Source organism: Loxodonta africana, chromosome 9, assembly GCF_030014295.1.
Source record: "Loxodonta africana isolate mLoxAfr1 chromosome 9, mLoxAfr1.hap2, whole genome shotgun sequence".
NCBI classification, from domain to species: Eukaryota; Metazoa; Chordata; class Mammalia; order Proboscidea; family Elephantidae; genus Loxodonta; species Loxodonta africana.
In genome coordinates this window covers 38,397,766-38,421,693 of record NC_087350.1, presented here as the reverse complement: position 1 = coordinate 38,421,693, position 23,928 = coordinate 38,397,766, and the positions used below count along the sequence as shown (strand labels likewise).

At 39.0% G+C, this 23,928-nt stretch overlaps 1 protein-coding gene across 1 annotated transcript in view; it reads left to right on the top strand.

Moving 5' to 3' along the window:
- Nucleotides 1-23,928, top strand: part of TMC1 (transmembrane channel like 1) — a 128,682-nt gene that overhangs the window by 31,420 nt on the left and 73,334 nt on the right. Inside the window, exons 5-6 of the mRNA XM_064290832.1 lie at nt 16,173-16,263; nt 22,050-22,131. Coding sequence (XP_064146902.1) covers nt 16,173-16,263; nt 22,050-22,131 — 173 coding nt within the window. The remainder of the gene's footprint in view (nt 1-16,172; nt 16,264-22,049; nt 22,132-23,928) is intronic.

Below are 23,928 nucleotides of genomic sequence, written 5' to 3'. Positions count from 1 at the left end.
CTAACCTAAGAAACCCTGGTGGCATAGTGGTTGAGTGCTAAGGCTGCTAACTTAAAGGGTTGGCAGTTCAAATCTGCCAGGTGCTCCTTGGAAACTCTATGGTGCAGTTCTACTCTGTCCTATAGGGTTGCTATAAGTCGGAATCCGCTTGACAGCACTGGGTTTGGTTTTTGTTTTTTGAAGCATAACTTTAGTTACTCATGTTCACCAGAGCCTGGCTTTGACACAACTCCATGAGTCTCATCAAAGCTAGTAAAAGAATTGCTTTAAGAAATCCTCGTGCACAGGATCCTCTAATGTTTGTTGTTGATAAAAAGTTTAGAGGTCTTAACCAAAAACCAAACCTATTGCCGTCAATTCCGACTCATAGCGACCCTATCGGACAGGGCAGAACTGCCCCATAGAGTTTCCAAGGAGCACCTCGTGGATTCAAACTGCCTACCTTTTGGTTAGCAGCTGCAGCACTTAACCACTATGCCACCAGGGTTTCCTTAGTTGTCTTAGCAATCTAAAAATATATGTTTTATCTGTGAAGCAGTGCTATATAAAAGAAAGTATATGAAATAAGCCAGACATATAGGTTAAGAGGCTGCACAAATGCGCACGCAACTGTTAATGCTTGTAGGGATAACTGAGATAAAGAGTGAGCTAGGGACATGAAAATTAAAGTTATTCATCAATGACATTTTGTCAAGCTTCAAAATATGCAGAGTACTGCCAATTCAAGGAGACAGCAAAACAATTATATATGATAGAGTAGTTTATTAGCACAGTCCTCCAACAATTGCTTGACCAATGCAGACTCTTAAATTTAGTAGTTGTAGCAAATGAAGCATGGTTTAGTCCCAGATTTTGTTCCCAAACTTGGGAGCTTAAAAAGTACTGATGCCTGTGGCCCAAGCCCAGAGATTTTCATTAAGTGGTGGGGCAGAGGCCTTGGGCTTTGGAAGTTTTAGAAGATCCCGGGGGTGATTCTAAAGTGCAGGCAGTTTAGGAGCCCCTAGCCCAACTACCTTCTTGGTGTCTTACTGGTGTTTATTCATTCAATTAGCATTTGTTGAAATTCAGTTCTGTGCCAGTGTTAACATTAATTACTATCTTAGTTATCTAGTGCTGCTATAACAAAAATACCACAAGTGGATGGCTTTAACAAAGCCCAGTGTTGTCAAGTCGATTCCGACTCCTAGCGACCCCATAGGACAGAGTAGAACTGCCTCTTAGAGTTTCCAAGGAGCGCCTGGTGGATTCGAACTGCCGACCCTTTGTTTAGTAGCTGTAGCACTTAACCACTATGCCACCAGGGTTTCCAACAAAGAAAAATTTATTTCTTCACAGTAAAGTAGGCTAAAAGTCCAAATTCAAGGTGTCAGCTCCAGGGGCAGGCTTACTCTCTCTGCTGGCCTTCTCATCAGTCTTCCCCCAGACTAGGAGCTTCTCAGGCGCAGGGACCCCCGCACTGCTTTCTTGGTGGTATGAGGTTCCCCCTCTCTGCTTGCTTCCCTTTCTTTTTGTCTCTTATCTTATAAGATAAGAGGTGATGCAGGCCAGACTCCAGGGAAACTCCCTTTACGTTGGATCCGGGATGTGACTTTAGTAAGGGTGTTACAATCCCACTCTAATCCTCTTTAACATAAAATTACAATCACAAAATAGAGGAAGACCACAAGTTTTGTCAGTCTCTAATTGTCTTTTCATCTAATTCCTTTTGAATATCATTGTCCATACATCTTTCTAATAGCACCATTCTGCCCATATTGGTTTTTTTGCTCAAAAATACTCATGAGCCCTTGCTGATATCAGAATGAATTCCACGTGGCTTAATCTGGGATTTGGGCGTTCAAATTCTTTCTGTAAAGCAGTTAGACTGCTCTCTTCATTGCTCACCTGAAGGTTCTAAGTGCATTTCCACCTCTTTGCCTTTGTTCACATTATTTCTCTGCACTGAAGTGTCCTTCTTGCTCCCTTAACCACATAGCTGAATCCTCGGTTCAGGGAACTGAAAAACCACTCTAACCCCTCCGCTCGTCTGAACCTTGTAGCATTGACTTTTACTACTACTCATTTGGTAGTAATTAGATGATACCCTGAGTATCTTTATCTTGGCTTCCCAATGGGTTTGCAAATTTTTTGTGGTAAGGCATCCAAACCAATCCCATTGCCGTGGAGTTGATTCTGACTTATAGCAACCCTATAGGACAGAATAGAACTGCTCCATAGGGTTTCCAAGGCTGTAAATCTTTACGGAAGCAGACTGTCGCATCTTTCTCCCACGGAGTGGCTGATGGGTTTGACCTTCCGGTTAGCAGCCGAGCACTTTACCCATTATGCCACCAAGGCTTCTGTGGGAAGGCACAGAGCACTATTATTTATTTAGTTTTCCTATGCATATGGCACAATGCCTTAAAACATACGAACAAATTTAAATTTTCACTACTGTGAAAAGACTATATGATAATGTTATGATAAATTTGGAAAAATGGATGCACTAATTATTTGCATAATTGCCTAGTCTTTGGCCATTTGATGCACACTAATTTTTACGTAGTTATAAGCATAATATAAAAATTGGTTTTTATTCTGAAATTTTTATCTAACATTATTTCATCAACATTTCTCCATAATAATAATCGTTGAACAATAGTAAAAGCTACCACATCCCTGCAGTGTGCCAGTTACTACTTTGTTCGTCCTGTGTCATTACGTGCCATGAGGTTCATAACGGTATTAGTCTGGGGGGCTGGGGGCACTGAGCTCAAATACCAGCTGAGCTACGTCACTTAATACTTGAGTGACCTTGGACACTTCATCTAAACCTCAGTTCCACCATTTCTGAGAGGAGGATCATAATAATTCTCACCTCCCAGGATTTTGTGGGCATTAAATGAGCTGATGGACATAAATAGCTTGGCACACGGCAACCACTTAATGCATGTCAGCTGTAGCTGCTTTTGCTGTTGCTGATCTCATTTTATCAGGGCTTCCAAGTGGTTATTCTCGGTTCACTCCCCTGCTGAGAATTTGCATTTCCACCCAGGTATACTGAATCAGAATCTATAGTTTAACAGGATCCCCAGATTCTTATGAGAATCACCTCAAGATTTTGTTTAAAGGTGAATTCTGATTCAAAAATCACCAGGGCATCTTGTTAAACTATAGATTCTGATTCAGTATATCTGGGGTGGAAGTCCTCAGGTTCAAAGCCCTGCATTTTACAGCTGAGGGAACTTGGAATCAAAGATATCTAGTAGCTCTGCAAAGATCACACAGCTAGTGTATGATAGAGTCAGGACTCAAACCCATGACTCTATTATACCGTGAGATACAGCTCACAGAACTGAATAAAATGTACCCCAAGTATCACATTTTTTAAAATTTAGTGAGACAGAGAACACGTGCAGTTTTCTGAGGGAAAACGCAATTGGAGAAATTATATAAATGACAGCCTCAGCTATTCTCTGGTTGCGAGAGAGAGAGAGAGAAGAAAGATATCTCCCCTTTTTTTGTTGTGGTAACCTCTCTCTCTCTATATATAAACATGCTATTTTAACCGTTTTTAAATGTACAATTTAGAGGCATTACTTACATTCACCATGTCGTACAACCATCATCACATCCATTTCCTATCACCCCAAACAGGAACCAGTGCTCCTTAAACAGCAGCCCTCCATTCCCTCTTCCTGCAGCCCTTGGTAATCACAAATAAACTTTTGTCTCTATGCATTTGCCTATTCTCAATATTTCATGTAAATGCGATAATACAGTATCTGTCTCTTTGTATCTGACATTTCACTTAGCATAATATTTTCAAGGTTCAGCCACATCGTAGCATGCATCAGAACTCCATCTTTTGGTTGGCTGAGTGATACTCCATTGTATGTATATATTACATTTTCTTTATCCATTCGTCTCTTGATGGACACTTGGGTGGTTCCCACCTTTCGGTTATTGTGAATAATGCTGCAATAAACAGTGGTGTATAAGAGATCCTTCTTTTTGCCTGTTATCACAGACCCCCTGGGAGCTCTTGGCAGCACAGCATGGCTGAGCAGAACTTGGGCTAGAGCCTCTGTCTCGCTTCCTTCTCCTAGGCTGCATCATAATAGGAATTCTAAAGTCTAACATCTGGGCCCTCTCCTTGGGTCTCAAATTCAGGACTGAATCTTCTTTTGCTTACTTAATTACAAGAATTATTCCCATTAGAACCAGGCCTGTGGCCACATCTCACTAGTGTGACAATCTCAGGGAAATGGCTGGATTTCTGTGGGATTTTCCTGGGAGTAGCTAGTCCTATCTCAGTTTTGTATTTTAGAGATTCAGAGTGAGAAATAAGGTCAGTCTTATTATATAATTGCTAGTATAATAATATTTATAGTGCTCTTGATGTTTATTATGGACTAAGGTATGCAATGGGTAAGAACTCGGCTGTTAACCAAATGGTCGGCTGTTCGAATCCACCAGCTGTTCCTTGGAAACCCTGTAGGGGCAGTTCTACTCTGTCTTATAGGGTCTCTGTGAGTCGGAATCAACTCGACAGCACTGGGTTTGGTTTTTGTTTTCAAGGTAAGCACATTTCATATATTATTTCCTATAAAGCATACAACTATGAAATAGCTACTATTATTATCTCCATTTTACAGATAAAGCATCTGCATATCTAAATGGTTGCAACTACTGGCACCAGCAACCACTTTATAAAAACATGTGTTTTGAATCATCACCTCTAGTCGTTGTTGTCGTCCAGTCTGTTCCGACTCACAGAGACCCTATGCTGCGCCATCCTCACAGTCGTTGTTATGCTTGAGCCCATTGTTTTAGCCACTGTGTCAATCCATCTCGTTGAGGGTCTTTCTCCTTTTCCATGACCCTCTACTTTACCGAGCATTATGTCCTTCTTCAGGGTCTGGTTCCTCCTGATAATATGTCCAAAGTATGTATGGACGTAGTCTTGCCATCCTTGCTGCCAAGGAACATCCTGGCTGCACTTCTTTCAAGACAGACATGTTCATTCTTCTAGCAGTCCATGGTATATTCAATATTCTTCCCCAACGCTGTAATTCAAAGGCATCCATTCTTCTTCAGTCTTCCTTATTCATTGCCCAGCTTTCACATTCATATAGGCAATTGAAAACCCATGGTTTGGGTCAGGCGCACCATAGTCCTTAAAGTGATATCTCTGCTTTTAAAAGCTTTGAAGAGCTCTTTTGCAGCAGATTTACCCAATGCAACGCATCTTTTGATTTTTTGACTGCTGCTTCCGTGGGCATTGACTGTAGATCCAGGTAAAATGAAATCCTTGACAACTTCAATCTTTTCTCCATTACCTGATGTTGCTTATTGGTCCAGTTGTAAGAATTTTTACTTTATGTTTAGGTATAATTCATAGTGAAGGCTGTGGTCTTTGGTCTTCACCAGTAAGTGCTGCAAGTTCTCTTCACTTACAGCAAGCAAGGTTGTGTCATCTGCCTAACACAGGTTGTTAATGAGTTTTCCGCTAATCCTGATGCCTCATTCTTCTTCATATAGTCCAGCTTCTTGGATTATTTGCTGGGCACACAGATTGAATAAGTATGGTGAAAGGATACAACCCCAATGCACACCCTTCCTGACTTTAAACCACACAGTATCCCCTTGTTCTGTTCGAGTGACTGCCTCTTGGTCTAAGTATAGGTTCCTATTCTTTGCAATCTTACCCATAATTTGTTATGATCTACACAGTTCAATGCCTTTGCATAGTCAATAAAACACAAATAAACATCTTTCTGGTATTTTCTGCTTTCAGCCAGGATCCATCTAATATCAGCAATGATACCCTCTTGTTCCACATCCTCTTCTGAATCTGGTTTGAATTTCTGGCAGTTCCCTGTAAAGGGACTGCTGCAACTGCTTTTGAATGATTTTCAGCAAAATTCTACTTGTGTGTTATATTAATGATATTTTCGATAATTTCCACATTTTGTTGGGTCACCTCTCTTTAGAATGGGTACAAATATGGATTTCTTCTAGTTGGTTGCCCAGGTAGCTGCCTTGCAAATTTCTTGGCATAGAGCGAACGCCTCTAGCACTGCATCCATTTGTTGAAACAACTGGTATTCCCTCAATTCCTGGAGACTTCTTTTTCATTAATGCTTTCAATACAGCTTGCACCCCTTCATTCAGTACCATCAGTTCCTGATCATATGCTATGTCCTGAAATAGCTGAATGCTGACCACTTCTTTTTGATATCTTTTTGGTATAGTCCTTCCATCTTCTTTTGGTACTTCCTATGGTATTTAATATTTTCTCAAGACTTGAATTTTTTCTTTACCTCTTTCAGCTTGAGAAATGCTAAGTGTGTTCTTCTCTTTTGATTTTCTATCTCCAGGTCTTTACATATGTCATTATAATACTTTACTTTGTCTTCTCAAGCCACCCTTTGAAATCATCTGTTCAGTTCTTTACTTCATCATTTCTTGCATTTGCTTTAGCTACTCTATGTTCAGGAGCAACTTTCAGAGTCTCTTGTGACATCCATTTTGGTCTTATCTTTCTTTCCTGTCTTTTTAATGACCGCTTGCTTTCATCATGTTTGATGTCCAGGATGTCATTCCACAACTCGTGTGGTCTTTGGTCATTAGTGTTCGATGCATTAAATCCTTTCTTGAGATGGTCTCTAAATTCAGGTGGGATATATTCAAGGTTGTACTTTGGCTCTCGTGGGCTTGTTTTAATTTTCTTCAGCTTCAACTTGAACTTGCATATGAATAATTGATGATCCATTCATCAGTCTGCCCCAGCCTTCTTCTGACTGGCTGGTGATATTGAGCTTTTTCACTGTCCCTTTCCACAGATGTAGTCGATTTGATTCCTGTGTATTCCATCCGGCGAGGTACATATGTATAGTCACCATTTATGTTGTGGAAAAAAGGTATTTGCAATGAATAAGTCATTGGTCTTGCAAAATTTTATCATTCAATGTTTGAAGTTGTTTCTATCACTAGGGTCAAATTTCCCAACTACCAGTCCTTCTTGTTTCCAACTACCAACATTTCTTTGTTTCCAACTTTTGGATTCCAATTGCCAGTAATTATCAATGCATCTTGATTGCACATTTGACTAATTTCAGACTTCAGAAGTTGGTAAAAATCTTCAGTTTCTTCATCTTTGGCGTTAGTGGTTGATGCATAAATTTGACAGTCATATTATTTGGTCTCGTAGGTGTATGGATATTATCCTATCGTTGACAGCACTGTACTTCAGGATAGATCTTGAAAAAAATTTTTTTTTGATGATGAATGCAATGCCATTCCTTTTCAGTTTGTCATTCCCAGCGTAGTAGTCCATATGATTGTCTAATTCAAAATAGCCAATACTAGTTCATTTCAGCTCACTAATGCCTAGGATATCAATGTTTATGCCTTCCATTTCATTTTGATGATTTCCAATTTTCCTGGATTCATACTTTATATATTTCATATTCCTATTATTAATGGATGTTTGCAGCTATTTCTTCTCATTTTGAGTCATGCCACATCAGCATATGAAGGCCCCAAAAGCTTAACTCCATCCATGTCATTAAGGTGGACTCCACTTTGAGGAGGCAGCTCTTCCCCAGTCATCCGTTGAGTGCCTTCCATCCTGAGGGGCTCGTTTTCTGGCACTATATCAGACAGTGTTTTGCTGCTATTCATAAGGTTTTCACTGGTTAGTTTTTTCAGAAGTAGACTGCAGGGTCCCGCTTCCTAGTCTGTCTTAGTCTGGAAGCTCAGCTGAAAGCTGTCCACCATGGATGACCCTGCTGGTATTTGAATAGCAGTGGCATAGCTTCCAACATCACAACAACATGCAAGCCCCCACAGTACAACAAACTGACAGATGCGTGGGAATCACTTCTAGTATTGGGGATAATTTCAGATCATTCCAGCACTCTAATTTTAGAATTATATTTTCTAGGATGACTGTAGTCCTTATTTTCAATCTCTGTACTTCAGCGTAGATTATTACCTCTGCAACTTTCTTTCAAAGTTACTGAATAATATTTCAGGAACAGACTTTTCTGGAATATTGGGTAAATTTTTTTTTTTTTTTTTTTAATATAGAGCCTATTAGAAAAGCTCTCATTCCTTTGATTCCTTTACTTGGAAATATTCATGACTACAAGTTTTAATTACAATTGTCCTAAAGACCAGTTTTGAAATGTCTTTTATTTAATTGAGCAATAAATTGGCCAGTCAATCCTACATCAAACCAAAAACAAAAGAAAATTCAACTTAACCTAACCCAAACGGGGAGTAGGTATCCTGGGACAAGAATGTGTCAAAGGCAGCATAGCATGTCCTATCTCCCCTGTGTAATCAGGGTTGTATCGTGTGTTATGGGTAAATTATCTATTTTGTAAGTTAGGCCAAAGTGTGTTCCTTCAACTAACTGTGAAAGCATTCTTGAAAGCCCATGAAACCTTATTATTCTAATTACCAACACAACAAACCCAACCCAGCGCCATCGGCTGATAAATGAATTATGAGGCTGGGTATTATTGTCATTAAGTAGACCTCACTCAATTATTTATCCCTGGGTCTGGGGTTACAGCTCAGAGATCTGGGCATATTGTACCAAGGCTTGCTTGACTTCTGAGACCTAGAAACTGGATTACAGTTTTGGCAGGTAACTTTTGTTGAATGCAATTCGAGGGGATGACACACATTTTTCAGTGAGATGTTTGGATAATTTGAGGCCAAGAAATAGTCAAAATTTATCCACAAAAGCCTATTTCATCTCAGCCATATAGGAAAACCCCTTTAAATTATCCAGATAAGTACAAATGAGCAGGAAAATGGATTAACTAGAGGTTAAAAAAAAGAAAAGAGGAATTTTCCTGCTTTTTAGTTTTCTTTAGTTTCTTGCATCCTGATGTTTGTCGTGGGCATTTCAGTGTGATGAGTATCAGTCAGCGTTTATCTCCATATTGGATATTTTCTTTTTATACCTTGTTTTTAATTGTACAATGAAAGATGTCTTCTTATACAAAACTTTCTGTTATTAAAGAGAATGGGATTGGGCGACACTAGTTTTCTTCCTTCCTGAATTCATACCGGCTCATGGCAAAGGTCAGCCCTGAAAATAGGGTTAAAGGCATGTTCTCTCAGTCACTGACCACTTTCAGCTCAATGCCCCTTCTAGACCTTCAAGGTGCAAGGGGACTTCCTTATTTTCCAATAGCATCAGATTAGAGGATCAAGAATCTGTTCTTCTTGCTAAACTCATCCTGTGCCCTCCCCCACCTCATGAACACTGGCCAAAGTCATCTCTCAGATTTCTGATGATATGAGTTCTAGTAGCCACTCCAGGCAGGTGCACCTGACCCAAGCCATGGTGTTTTCAATTGCCTCATATGCATGCAAAAGCTGGGCAATGAGTAAGGAAGACCAAAGAAGAATTGATGCCCTTGAATTGCAGTGTTAGCGAAGAATAGACTGCGAGAACAATGAACAAATCTGTCTTGGAAGAAGTGCAGCCAGAATGGTCCTTAGAAATAAGAATGGTGAGACTGCGTCTTACATACTTTGGACATGTTATCAGGAGGGTTCAGCCCCTGGAGAAGAATATCAAGCTTGGTAAAGTAGAGGCTCATTGAAAAAGAGGAAGACCCTCAAAGAGATGGATGGATGTGGTAGCTGAAACAATCGGCTCAAGCATAAAAATGATTGTGAGGACGGTGCAGGACTGGGCAGTGTTTTGCTCTATTGTGCATAAGGTTGCTATGAGTTGGAACTGACTCAACAGCACCTAACAACAACAACAACAACAACAACAACAACAAGTCATTCCAGGAAGGGTGGGCAATGGGGAGCAAGAAGTAGGTCCATTGAGTAAGAAACATGGGGGTGGGATGGCTTTTATTCAATGGAGGAGGGAGTAGAGCATTATAGAAGAAATCTACCTGAGATTAGGTGGAGCAGAGTGGAGTCCAGAATTTAGTCTGAAAATTGGAGTCAGGATATAAATGCTGAGGGTGGGTGGGGGAGGGTTAGGGATTGGGAATAAGTGTGAAACTACATAGAAACTAAGAGAAAAAATGTCAATTTAAGAGACAAAGAATAAAAGCTTGTTTTGATTGTTCAAAGGAAGATTATATTTCTAATAACTGACAAAAACCTTATTAAACTAAAAAACCAAGTCCACGGCCGTGCAGTCAATTTGACTCATAGCCACCCTATAGGACAGAGTACAACTACCCCATAAGTTTTCCAAGGAGCGGCTGGTGGATTGGAATTGCCAAACTTTTGGTAAACTGGTGGATTCAAACTGCTGACTTTTTGGTTAGCAGCTGAGCGCTTAATCACTGTGCCGCCAAGGCTCCCTCAAAACCTTATTGATATATCAAAAATAGGATTCTGTATTGCCAAATGCATTTCTAATTAATTTTGTAGTGATTTTAACTGGTTTCAGCGCTGACCTCCCTCTCTCTGTTAGGTGGTGTAGCAGTGAAGTGCTATAGCTGCTAACCAAGAGGTCAGCAGTTCAAATCCATCAGGCACTCCTTGGAAACTCTTTGAGGCAGTTATTCTCTGTCCTATAGGGTCACTATGAGTCGGAATCGACTCGATGGCAGTGGGTTTGGTTTGGTTTTTCCAACATAATCACCGGCTCACCAGTGTTAAAATCTTGGCAGATATGTGGAATAGAACAGCTATTTCTGTACACTTCTGACTACTTTATGTGAGGTCATGCTTTCTAATTGACCACTCATCTAGAAAGTGATGTAACTCTAGTACACCAAACTGAGTGTATCGTAAATTAGTATCTGCTAAATATATAAAACCAAACCAAACCAAAACAAAATCACTGCCACTGTGTTGATTCTGACTCATAGGAACCCTATAGAATAGAGTAGAACTACCCCACAGGGTTTCCAAGGCTGTAAATCTCTATGGAAGCAGACTACCAAACTTTTCTCCTGCAGAGCAGCTGGTGGGTTCAAACCAGCCAGTCCTTTCAGTTAGCAGCTGAGCGCTTTAACCACTGCGCCACCAGGGCTCCCTGCTAAATAAATAGAGTAACGTACATATACATAAAGCAGAGACTTTATTACATTTGAAAAACAAAATCTGTTTTTACTGCTAAAAAGGATTTTTGATTTTTGCTTATATAAATCCTTATTATAATAGAGAATGATGTGATAGCTCCTATGTATACCCGGTTTTATGAATTTCAAAATTCTTGATCCCAAAAATTGAATTATAATAAATTCCATAATCATAATGTGACATACTGGTTGCCGTCAAGTTGATTCGGACTCATAGCACCCCTTTAGGACAAAGTAGAACTGTCCTATAGGGTTTCGAAAGAGCAGCTGGCGGATTCAAGCTGCTGACCTTTTGGTTAGCAGCTGAGCTCTTAACTACTGCACGACATACAGGTTCTTTAAAAACTGGGCAATAAATCCTAAAGAGCTCATAGGGAAAATAGAGATAGGGGCACAATAATCAGAAAAATCACTGACACATTAGGAAAAAAAAAAAGGTAACTAGAACTGGAACCAACTGCCATCAAGTCCGTTCTGACTCATGGCAACCCCATGTGTGTCAGAGTAGAACCATGGTCCACAGGATTTTCAATGGCTGATTTTTCAGAAGCAGGCCTTTCTTCTGAGGAACCTCTGGGTGGACTCAAACTGCCAACCTTTCCGTTAGCAACCAAGTGCATTAACTCTTTGCCTCACCCAGGGACTCCAAAAATGAATGAATGAATAAGAACTTTTAAAAAAAATGGCAGCAATGTTTTACACATGTTACATCGTTAAGAAATATGTAAATTGAACAATAAATATGGCTGTCTGCCTTGAGAAAGACCTGAAGTTTGCTTCTGGAAGTGAGCATGAGAGGGGTTGCAGTTTGGGATTAACTGTGAAGCTGGGCAAGGAGAGTCATCGTAACACCAGCTGTGAGTGAGTGTGGCATTTTTAACATGAATGATGGCCTGAGGAACTGGTAGATGAGGTGTGTGTGTGTTGTGTATTCCTATGCTGCTCATCTCTTTTGGGTGCTATTTTCTGCATTCACCTGGTGTTTCCCATGGAGAAAATTACACCTAAGCAAAGGCAAAATTCCTGTTATGCTCAACTTGTTCCATAATGTATCAGTCACCTGGAAACAAATTCACAGTTTCAAAGCAAACCATACATAGAATTGACTAGATAATAATCCCATTCACACTTTATAGCTATGATCTCCCCTATTCTCACGAGGACACTGGCAAGCAGGGAAGCAAGTGCCCATCCATTTGTTTGTTTGTTGAGAAATCTTGAAGTATTAAGGGCCCCAGTAACTGAGAGAATCTGTGCCAGCACCTGCTCAGATGTGTGTAAGTTTCAGGCCAGTGTGCTTCCCCTGGTAAAGCAGTACACACATGAACTTGGGCACAGATTCTCAAAATCTACAAAAATGTGGGCAAAGTCACTGAGGCAAATCACGGGGGCTGGGTTAGAACCCAAGTGTCTTGGTTTCTGTCATGGATTGAATTGTGTCCCCCAAAAATATGTGTCAACTTGGCTAGGCCATGATTCCCAGTATTGTGTGATTATCTACCATTTTTGTCATCTGATGTGATTTTCCTATGTGTTGTAAATCCTACCTCTATGATGTTAATGAGGCAGGACTCAATCTATAAGATTAGGTTGTGTTTTAAATCAATCTCTTTTGAGATATAAAAGAGAGAAGCAAGCAGAGAGACATGGGGACCTCATACAACCAAAAAACAAGAGCCAGAAGAATAGGGAATCCTCTGGATCCGGGGTCCCTGTGCAGAGAAACTTCTAGTCCAGGGGAGATTGATGACAAGGACCTTCTTCCAGAGCTGTTAGACAGAGAAAGCCTACTAGACTGGGAGAGAATAAACTTGTTTGTTGAAGCCATCCACTTGCGGTATTTTTGCTGTAGAAGCAATAGGTAACTAAGACAGTTTCCTAGTGCTGCTGTAACAGAAATATCACAAATGAGTGCCTTTAAGGCACAGAAGTTTATTTTCTCACAGTTCGGGAGGCTGGAGGTCCACATCAGGGTACTAGCTCTAGGGGAAGGCCCCCTCTCTCTGTTGACTCTGGAGAAAGATCACCGTCTCCTTCAGTTTCTAGTAGCCCGGTGCTCCTCAGTTCCTTGGTGATCTTCTTGTGGCATCTGTCTTCCTTGTCTCCGTGTGTATGTATGCTGCTCCTTGTAACTCAGGAGTGATGAGGCATAGGACACTGTACAATGATATGACCTTATTAATGTAACATGAGATTGTGCTGTGAAAAACAATTACATTACATTACGTCCACAGGTCTGGAGGTTAGAATTCCAACGCATATTTTGGGGGAACACAATTCAATCCATAGCATCGAGTAACCTGATTTTTGCTTTAAATTAGATCAACATTTTATAAAGTGTCCACTAGGTGCCACATTCACTTCTGTCTTATCTCAATAACACATAAACCAAACCCGTTGCCGTGGAGTCGATTCTGACTCATAGTGACCCTGTAGGACAGAGTAGAAATGCTTGAATATGATGTGTGTTGTTGATTGCATGGATCCAAAATCCAAGCCGTGAGAGCTCCGATTATAATTTTTACATGACTTCATTAAACATTTTAGAATGTTTTAGAAACCATGTTTCAATTAATTTTTGCAACCCAGAGGTCATGTTAAATGTCAGGGCATTTGACAGCAAGGCCAGCCTAGTAAATCTGCTCCACTTCCAGAAGGCAGCCCTGTTGAGTTTCTGAGAAGACTTATGATTAAGGCGGGGGTTCGGAACCGGGCCAAACCCCTGCTGAGAAGCTGCATCTTTAACAAGTTCCCAGGCAATATTAATGCTGCTAGTTAGGAACCAATTCTGAGAATCACTAGTAAAGCCAAACCCTAAAACCAAACCCATTACCGTCGAGTCAATTCTCACTCCTAGTGACTCTATAGGACAGAGTAGAACAGCTCCGTAAAGTTTCCAAGGAACAGGTGCTGGATTCAGACTGCTAACCTTCTGGTTAGTAACCGAGCTCTTAACCACTGCGCCACTAGGGTTCCACTAGTGGAACAATGGTTCTCAAAACGTATATATATGTATGAATCACCTGAGGATCTTGTTAAAATGTAGATTCTGATTCTGTATATCTAGGGTGGAAATGCAAATTCTCAGCAGGGGCTTGAAACAGAATGAACTGGTTCAAAGCCCTAGATTAAAGGTGTGATCCTGAAGTCTGGGAATGACTTTGCTTTCTAGTAGCAGTTGATATGGAAAATGCAAATATTAGATACTCCCCTGCTACATATATCCCAAGTTACCCATTAAATTCTGTTTCCAGGAGGCCTAAGTTTATTAAGCACCTTTTAAGGTCAAAGCGGTGGTAAATGGTGTGGGTTAAGAGTCAGTAAGCTATTATCCCTGCCATCAAGGCACTGATTTGAGGATTCTGTTTGATGACTGAAGAGAACCTTCATCATTGTCTTTGTGTTTTTATAGCAGAATGTGGCTCTGTGCACAGATGCACATGATTAATGAGGCTCTCCTTCCTATATTGGCTGAATTCAGAAGACGCGCCTTTGTCTTGATCACTGTGGATAATGAAATCATGAAGTTAGCTTTGATACTAAGGAACACCTTACAAAAACACTCTGCGTTGACTCTTCTTAGGGCTTACTTTGTGTGTTAATAAGAAGTTTATTTACAGCTATTTGTCGAAGGGTCTTAGCTCTAAACCACACAACTGGGGGGCCATCCAACAAACCACATCACTGCACCTGTAGAACCGCAGTCCAGGTCTGGATTATGTCTTTATCACAACAGAAATTTCTCTCCGTCGTATAGATAATGCTGTCTATGGAAACCCTGGTGGCATAGTGGTTAAGAGCTACAGCTTCTAACCAAGATGTTGGCAGTTCGAATCCACCAGGCACTCCTTGAAAACCCTATGGGGCAGTTCTACTCTGTCCTATAGGTTTGCTGTGAGTCAGAAGTGACTCAACGGCAATGGGTTTGTTTTGTTTTTTTGGTTTATGGGCCCTGAGAGGTCAACACAAGCCTGGGTCCCTTCTATTTTTTACGTTCTTCTCCAAAAAAAAAAAAAAAAAACCCACAAGCAACAAAAACAAAAATGACCAAAAAAGGTTACAAAAACTATAGTATACTTAATATGTTCACATTGTCCATTTTGGTGGATTGTTTCTTAACACACACACACATATACACCAACATGATTAATGTAAGTGTATAAATATTTTGGAATGATCTTAAAGCTTAAATTTGAAGCCATTTCTGAGTATAAGGCCAAAAGTATTCCTTGTCTTCTCCCCTCTTCCCTCAGCCCCATTTGCTTTACGTGTATGATTTTTCTGTTTTAAGACAATTTCTTTTAAGGAATTAAATACCAGTTCAGTAAGCATGTTAGATGTCAGTTTGGTCTAATCTCTCTGCCCTATTTCCAGAAGAAAAAAGAGAGAAAAAAAAATTAATCCTTAAAAAAGAACAAAAAAATCAAAATGTTTTAAAAGGGACATTCTGACTGTCAGATCTGAAGTTTACTTCAGATTTTATATGTGGTAGAAATGAGAAGAACTAGGGCTCTTGCTTTTGACACTAGCATAAATTCCATGCTTTTCATTGACTCCAGCTAGTTAATAAAGGAGACTGAAATATCGTACTCTTCTTGGCCAGAATTAAACAAACTTAAATGTCCATACAAGTCCCTAAACTGTGAAATAAATCTTTGGTGTACTTGTTAAGGATCTAGAAAAAATAAGGCTGTGGATGTAACAAAATTAATTGCCCACTACCTCTGTGTTGGAGCCCTGGTGACGCAGTGGTTAAGAGCTCAGCTGCTAACCAAAAGGTTGCCAGTTCAACACTTGTTAAGGATATAGAAAAAATAAGGCTGTGGATGTAACAAAATTAATTGCCCACCTCATTGGCAGCAGGTTTTTTTAACCTCTGTATTGGAGCCCTGGTGGTGTAGTGGTTAAGAGCTCAGCTGCTAACCAAAAGGTTGCCAGTTCAAATCTACCAGCCGCTCCCCTGGAAACTCTATGGGGCAGTTCTACTTTATCCTGTGGGGTCTCTATGAGTTGGAACAGACTCCATGGCACCTAACAACAACAACATGTCTATATTCTATTACTCTCAGCCCACCCCCACCTACCCCTTATTTTGTTTTGTTTTCTCAGGGAAGCAAAAAAATTTGTAAGTGAGAATGAAGGGGCTCTTGGGAAGGGAAAAGGAAAGCAGTGGTTCGCGTTTAAGATGATGATGGCCAAGGTAAGTATTCTCATGATTCAGTTTGGTTTATGCCGTGAATTCTTAATGGGTGCCCCGGAGTGTGTGAAAATGGTTTTTGGTAGTGGTGGTGGTGGAAGACATGTGAAAAAAAAGTACTGTTTTTATGTATAAAACACATATGCTTACAGTACATACACAGTATGTATGTGATTCAAAAAGGCTCCTTAAACTCATTGCCATCAAGTCCATTCTGACTCACATTGACCCCATAGGACAGAGTAGAACTGCCTCATAGGGTTTCCAAGGAGCGCCTGGTGGATTCAAACTGCCTAACCTCCTACCTTTGGTTAGCGGCCGAACTCTTAACCACTACACCACCAGGGTTTCCATAACAATTACACAGCACTTACTATGCGCCACGCAGTGTCCCTGGGTGGTGCAAATTATTTACATGCTCAGCTGGTAACCGAGAGGTTGGTGGTACAAGTCCACCCAGAGGTGCCTTGGAAGAAAGGACGGGTGATCTACTTCTGAAAATAAATATTGCCTATGGAAAACCCTGTGGAGAATAGTTTTACTCTGACACACGTCGGGGTGCCATGAGTCAGAATCGACTTGAGAACAACTTTTTTTTTTTTTGCATGCTAAGCACTGAACTGAATCCCCTGACAAAGTCATTGCATTGAATCCTTACAGCAAAGTAAGTACGGAGGCATTATTACCCCTGCTTATAGATTAGCACCCCAGTGGCGCACTGGCTAAGAGCTTGGCTGCTAACCAAATAGTTGGCAGTTGGAAGTCACCAGCTGCTCCTTGGAAACCCTAAGGGGCAGCTCTACTATGTCCTATAGGGTCACTATGAGTTGGAATCAACTCGATGGCAACTTTTTGTTTTTCTAGTTTATAGATTGGTTATATCACCTGGAAGCCAAATGTATTCCCACAGAGATAGCATTTTCTGAATATGGAAATAATTTTTATTGAAGACCTGTTAACTCAGGATATTCCAGTTTTATTTTCCACTTTCTCTTCTTCTATTCTACCACTCTTCCCTGCATGTTCTAAGCTGAATTAAATCTCTTTTGTCTTCCATAAAGAACATTCTATGGCTTAAAAAGCAACCCTCCCAAAAAAGAAATAGGCACTTTTTGGTCACAATTCTGCAAAATGTGCTGCTTACCGGAGATGTCTGTTCTGAGTAGCAAGATGGAGACCAATGGATCTGAGTCTCTAATTTAACCACTTTTTGCAATAAGACTTAAGAGTTCTTTTTACTTGGGACTTGATAACGTGAACAAGGGTGTCTATATAAAAAATTAAACCCATATTCTAGAATAAGCTAAATGCATATTTGCTTACATAAACTTACATGTAAAAACAAATGTAGCCAAATTATAGGTCGTAAATTCCAAACTCCTCCTTTTGATAAGGTATTGTTGAAATACTTAGCAGAGAGTGTCTAAAATCAAACGAATAAACAAAACATCAACACCAAAAAACCATGTTGTCATTGAATCGATTCCAATTCATGACAACCCTATGTGTTTCAGAGTAGAACTCTGCTCCATAGGGTTTTCAGTGGCTGATTTTTTGGAAGTAGATGGCCAGGTCTTTCTTCCAAGGAGCTTCTCGGTGGATTTGGTTAGCAGCCATGCACATTAACAGTTTGCCCCACTGGCTTAGCTGTGTATTATTTTCTATTCCAATCTGGGTGGCCCACTGTCAGAATTGACCTATACATAGAATTTGTTTTGCACTGTACTTAATTTTGTGTGTGTGTGTATTAGTTTTCAACATTAAAAAAACATTGAAAGAGATTTCATATAAAAAGCTGGATTTCTGTTCTCCCTTGAAACAATAAAAGGGCTGCCAATAATAGGTCAACATTCCTGCTTGGCAGCAATGAGCTACAGCTGAGCAGCCAGGTGTCACCTTCAGATGGGCGTGTGGTTCCCATCACCCACAATCCCCATCACTTTACATCCTTGTTGCTTTGCTAACACAGGTTCATTGCTTGGTTCTTGTGAGCATTTGAGTTTGCACTCCTGCTGGATGGCTTCAGAGCTACTTTGGTAAATTCAGAGTTCACAAGCTCTCTGTTGTGAGCCCAGTGTCTTGTGATATCTAAACGTCATCAACTGCATTTTTAGCTAATTCTGTTTCTTTTTGTTCATAAATCCTTTGAAATATCGGGACAAAAGGCTATCATACAGTCTTGCTCAGCATCCTTTCTTAAAATTGTCCCCCAGAATTTCCTATAAAACGCCCACATCTTCTTGGAAATACATCCTACATAAATGCTTCCCTCTCTGTGGTGGGAGGGGGCTCTGCAGATTTCTCTGCTTTAGATAAGAACATTTAGTTCATCCTCATTCTTAATAGGGGTGATATTGCCATCAAAGGGCCAAAAATTTGTTTTTGGAGGAGGCAAAAAGTCTTATTCTTTTTATGTATAAAACACTTATCATACCTAAACCAATATTAAGTGTATTTCTGGTATTAAAGTTCACAGGGGGCAAAAAAAAAAAAAAAAAAAAGATGAAAAAATAACTGCTTTAAACTGAGTGTTACCTGGATCACTATCCCACTGGCTCTTGTATAAACTTTCCTGTATGATTTCTTCTGGGGTTGAAAGGTGTGCACTGGCTGGCTCGCTGGAGTTTTCTGCTTAAATGTTTCATGACTACTTAATAGTACAAACAAGGCTACATTTGCTTCTGCTGGTTTTTCAACCTGGAATTCTCTTTTTTGACACTTCACATGGCTACACTTTACCCATCTTTTCAAGGTCCTAAAAAGTGTCATCTCTTCCTTTAAGGATGGTACCAGGCTGAAAAACTCTCATTCCACTAAAGTACCCATAGTAATTTCCTCAGACCTCCCCATGCCCACTCTCATTACTTTCTACCCCGTGTCATATCATTTCTCTCCACATCTCCCCATGTCTTCTTGTCTATAAGCTCCTTGAAGACATGTAGCATATGTGACGTAGCCTGAGGTCAACAACAGTGTCCACAATATTGTTTCTAAATGCTTGTAGAGTGAATGGATAAACACATATGTTCTAGATTGTTCAAGAAGCATTTGTAGCATTCAGCACTGGTTCTGGCATCTAACAATCACTAAATTAACATGTTTCAAAAGGAGAAAATTTTTATATATAGCTATATCATCAAGGTATCCAAGTGACCTGAACGAAAACTCTAGCTAGTTAAACACGCTGCTTTTCTGTTCAAATCTGCTGGCCTTCTCTAACACACAGATGTTTCGATGTGCCAGTGTGTCCAAAAAAAAAACCAGGCAGGCAACTTAATTAGTAGCAGAGATAGCTTCAACATCATCATCCTGATCTTCGTCCCCAAAGCCATCATCACATTTATTGCTAAGTTGCACATAATGTCACTATGCTTTTCTCATCAGCTTTCAAGTTTCTAGATAAGGCTTACCTCTTTTTTTGCACAAATGAGTATCTAGGGCTACTTTCCTCTTTCAACAATATTCTTGGTCGGCCTTTTGTTTTGCATTTCAATTCAAAATGTGAGAGTATAAACACACATATACACACACAATAAGTTAAATGGTTTGCATTTACTTTTTAACAGTTTTATTAAGATGTAATTTACATACAACTCATCCATTCATTAAAACGTACAATTCAGTGATTTTCAGTATATTCTCAAAGCTGTGTAATCATCATCGCCATCTTATTTTAGAACAGTCTCATTACCTTAAAAAGAAACTCCATACCCATTAGTAGTCACTTACCATTATCAAGTCTTTCAGTCCATGAACACAGGATGTCTTCCTATTTATTTCAGTCTTTAATTTCTTTCAACAATCTCTTGTAGTTTTCAGAGCACAAGCTTTGTTATTTTTTGTACTTTATTCTTTGTGATGTTATTGAATGGAATGTTTTCTAAATTTTATTTTTGGATTGGTTTATTTTTAGTGTACAGAAGTTCAACTGAATTTTTAAAATTTATCTTATATTCTGCAACCTTGCTGACTTGTTTATTAGTTCTAATGGTTTTTTTCTAATGGATTCCTTTGGATTTCCTATATACAACATCATATCATATGCAAATAGATATAGTTTTTACTTCTTTCTTTACAATATTATGCTTTTTGCTTCTCTTTATTGACTAACTGTCCTCTCTAGAACTTCTAGCCCAATATTTGATAGAAATAGCAAGAGTGAATATCAATGTCTTTTTCCTTATCTTAGGCAAAAGCATTCACTCTGGGCTTTTTTTGTGTGTGTATATAGATGTCCTTCATCAGTTTCAGGAAGTTCCCTTCTATTTCTAGTTTGTTGAATGTTTTTGCCATCAAAGGATGCTGGATTTTGTCAAATGCTTTTTCTGAATTATTGAACTTATCACATAGTTTTTGTCCTTTATTCTATTGATATGCTGTATTACATTAATCGATTTTTGGAAATTAAACTAACCTTGTACCTCTGGGATAAATTGTACTTGGTCATGGCATACAATCTTTTCTATATGTTGCTGGATTTGGTTTATTAGTATTTTGTTGAGGATTTTTCTGTCTATATTCATAAGAGGTAATTAGTCTTCTTTTTTTTTCCCCCTTATGATGTTCTGGCTGGTTCTGGAATCAAGGTGTAGTTACTTTTTATGTAAATTTTATTGACATATAGCATACATTCAGATAAGCACACAAATCATAATTGTATAGCTCAATGAATGAATTTTTATAAAGTATAATAAATACTCTTGTGTATCTTTCACCCAGATCAAGAAATAGAACATGATCAGAATTCCAGAAACTCACTTATATAATCTTATGTTTATTACCTCTCCTCCAAAAGAGAAATTTTGACTCTCAGCACCATAGATTAATTTTGCCCATTTTTAAAACTTATATAAGTGGAATCATATAGTAATTGCATTTTTTTTTTTTTTTTTGGTCTGGCTTCTTTGATGCAATATTATGCTCATGAGATACAACCTTGTTGTGATTATAGTTCATTTTTATTGATGTGTTTGTTATATTCCATTGTATGAAGATGCCACAATTTATTTTTTCGTTCTATTGTAGATGGACATTTGGGAAGTTTCCAGATCTGAGTGATCTTTTGAACTTGTCTCATACTGTTATTTAGGCTCCATGTGCATGTTAAGGGTCACACATTATTCCAGCATAATTTGCAGATATGCTAAATCATATGCCCCATTGCCATACTTTATAGTGGGTCCCTTGACTATGGATAACCCAACCCTATGGTGTAAAATGGAAGAAGATCTTCCAATAAAACTAATTTATGACTTTTTTTTCTTCCTCATCCTGTGACACCCTGCTTTTTCATTAAGCTGACTGCTCTGCCTCTAGCAAAATGATGGGCCATAGCACTTACCACACTATATTGTCATTACCTATTTATACATAGTCTACTCTAGTAGAGTAGGCAGGAACTATGTCATATTTGTATTTCATTAATTCCTTTATGCAACAAGTATTAATTAAGCACATACTATGTGCCAATCACTTTATTAGACACTAGCTTCATCCCTGATCTTTTATGGTCTGGCAAAATAAACAGATCTTTCTCATTGGTCAGCATATTGCCTGTACAGCAGTGAGTTGATAAACATTTTTAACATTAAATTGCTCTGGTGGGTGGGTCTGGCTACAGGGAGGCAAGTGAGACCTAAAGCCTCCCCTTTTTTCAGAGAATTGTACTTGGTGCTAGAGATATATTTCCAAGTGCATAATGTTGTGATGTTTTAGGGTGAGAGTGGTAGATAAACATCTAGACAAACCAAGAAGTTGGGCTTTACTATTGTCCCTGGCTTCCTTTTCAGAAACGGGCAAAATTTCTCCGTGATTTCGAGAACTTCAAAGCTGCTTGTATCCCCTGGGAAAATAAAATTAAGGCGATTGAAAGTAAGTGTTCATCAGGTCTCATTAGATGGGGGAAGTTTTCCTAGGTAAATATTTCATAAGTTTGTCGAATGTCTCTCTCAGTCTCCGGACTATTGGAAACACCAAAAACAAAAAGCAAACAAACCAACTACACTTTTTATTCCTCCTTCTCACACTGAGAAGATTGGGTAGCACTTACCAATCACGGCCCTGGAGGTTTCACTCCCACGTGCTTGGTTAAACCTAAACGTTCTCATTTTGAGCTTGTTTTCTCTCCTACACAGGGAAATCAGTATTGTTCACCATGATGTTAAGTCATACCATTAGAAAGGCAGGATTTTTAAAAAAATTTTTTGGCAATAAACATGACATTGAAAATATGTACTCTTATGAATGTTAGCCAGTAATCAAAGAAGATTGTCCAGAAAGAGTGAAGAAGTCTTAGCGCCTCATTTTCAAACCTCTGAAGTAGAATAAGCAATAATCCACTAGAAAATTGCTATTTGAATCTTCACACTATACTTTCATTTTGTACAATATTCAGAGTGTACAGAAAAAGCAGGATAATATACCCAATCAAAAACCTGTTTAGTATAGTGTTCTAGACTCAGAATAAAGCAAATTAAAAAAATATATAAACATAATAGTAAATTATTAAAAAAAAATAGTAAGAATCTTAAGAAAACAGGGTAATATTTAAAAACTTTAGCGCATAATCTGGCCATACTCTGATTTCTAAGGGTTTTGATTAGGATCTGATTTCCCTCCATACCTCCCCAGATCACAAGGCAGGTTTTCCTGCTGGTTAAATGTGAAGTTGCATAATTAAAATGGAGGCTTCATAGGGAGATGACCCAGCTGATGGATATTTCACTGGCACGACTGGGCACATTTTAGGAGTGACTATCCCTTATTATTTCTGTCTCTCATTATTACATAGAAATGAGTTAAAAAACATTAACTCATTAATTGCAGCCTCTCCCACACAGTTTTTGTACCGTCTCTCTCTTATTTTCCTTTTAGCATTTATTAAAATTTAAAATACTATTTTTGATATCTTTTCGATATAATTTAATTTTGTGTTCACATTTCCCAATAGACATGAAAGCAGGGATTTTGTTTTGTTCCCTCCTGTATCCCTGGACCTAGAACATGCTTGGCATTTAATAAATGTGTGTTGAATAAAATTAAATACAGACACAGTCTCCAAATGTCTGCTATTCTAGGAAACAGAAGAAAAAATTTAGACACATGGAAAAGAACATAGATTATAGAATCCTTAAGTCTCATCAACTGAAACGTGGTAACTTGACAGGCGTCGAGGAATAAAAGGCTATTTGTAGCATTAAGATCCTGATACATTTTGTGTAGAAATAACTCTGAATTTGGTCCTTGCTTTGCGACAAATTAGCTGTTAGACTTTGAGCCAGTCATTTAACCCCTCTGGACCTTAGTCTACTCATTTATAAAATTATAGTGTTGAATCTTGATCAGTTGGGAGGTGTAGCTCAATACGTTTGTAATTAATCATAGTTTAAATACATTTGCAAATTATTTATTTTTAAAGTACACGAGGACAGGTTGCAGCCTATCCCAATGATAATGCCATGCTCACTTATAATAGCACAGACACAGATGGAGTTAGTTCTACTGCCAGAGATTGCACACAGAAATGAGTTTCACATAGACCGTCATCATCATGTGTGTCACAGTGGGAAAGCCAGATTGAGAGTTACTCAGTAATACCTTCAGTTATCTCCCTTTCTCTCCACTTCCCCAAGTAAATTTGGAACAGCCAAACTAGACAATTCAAGCAAA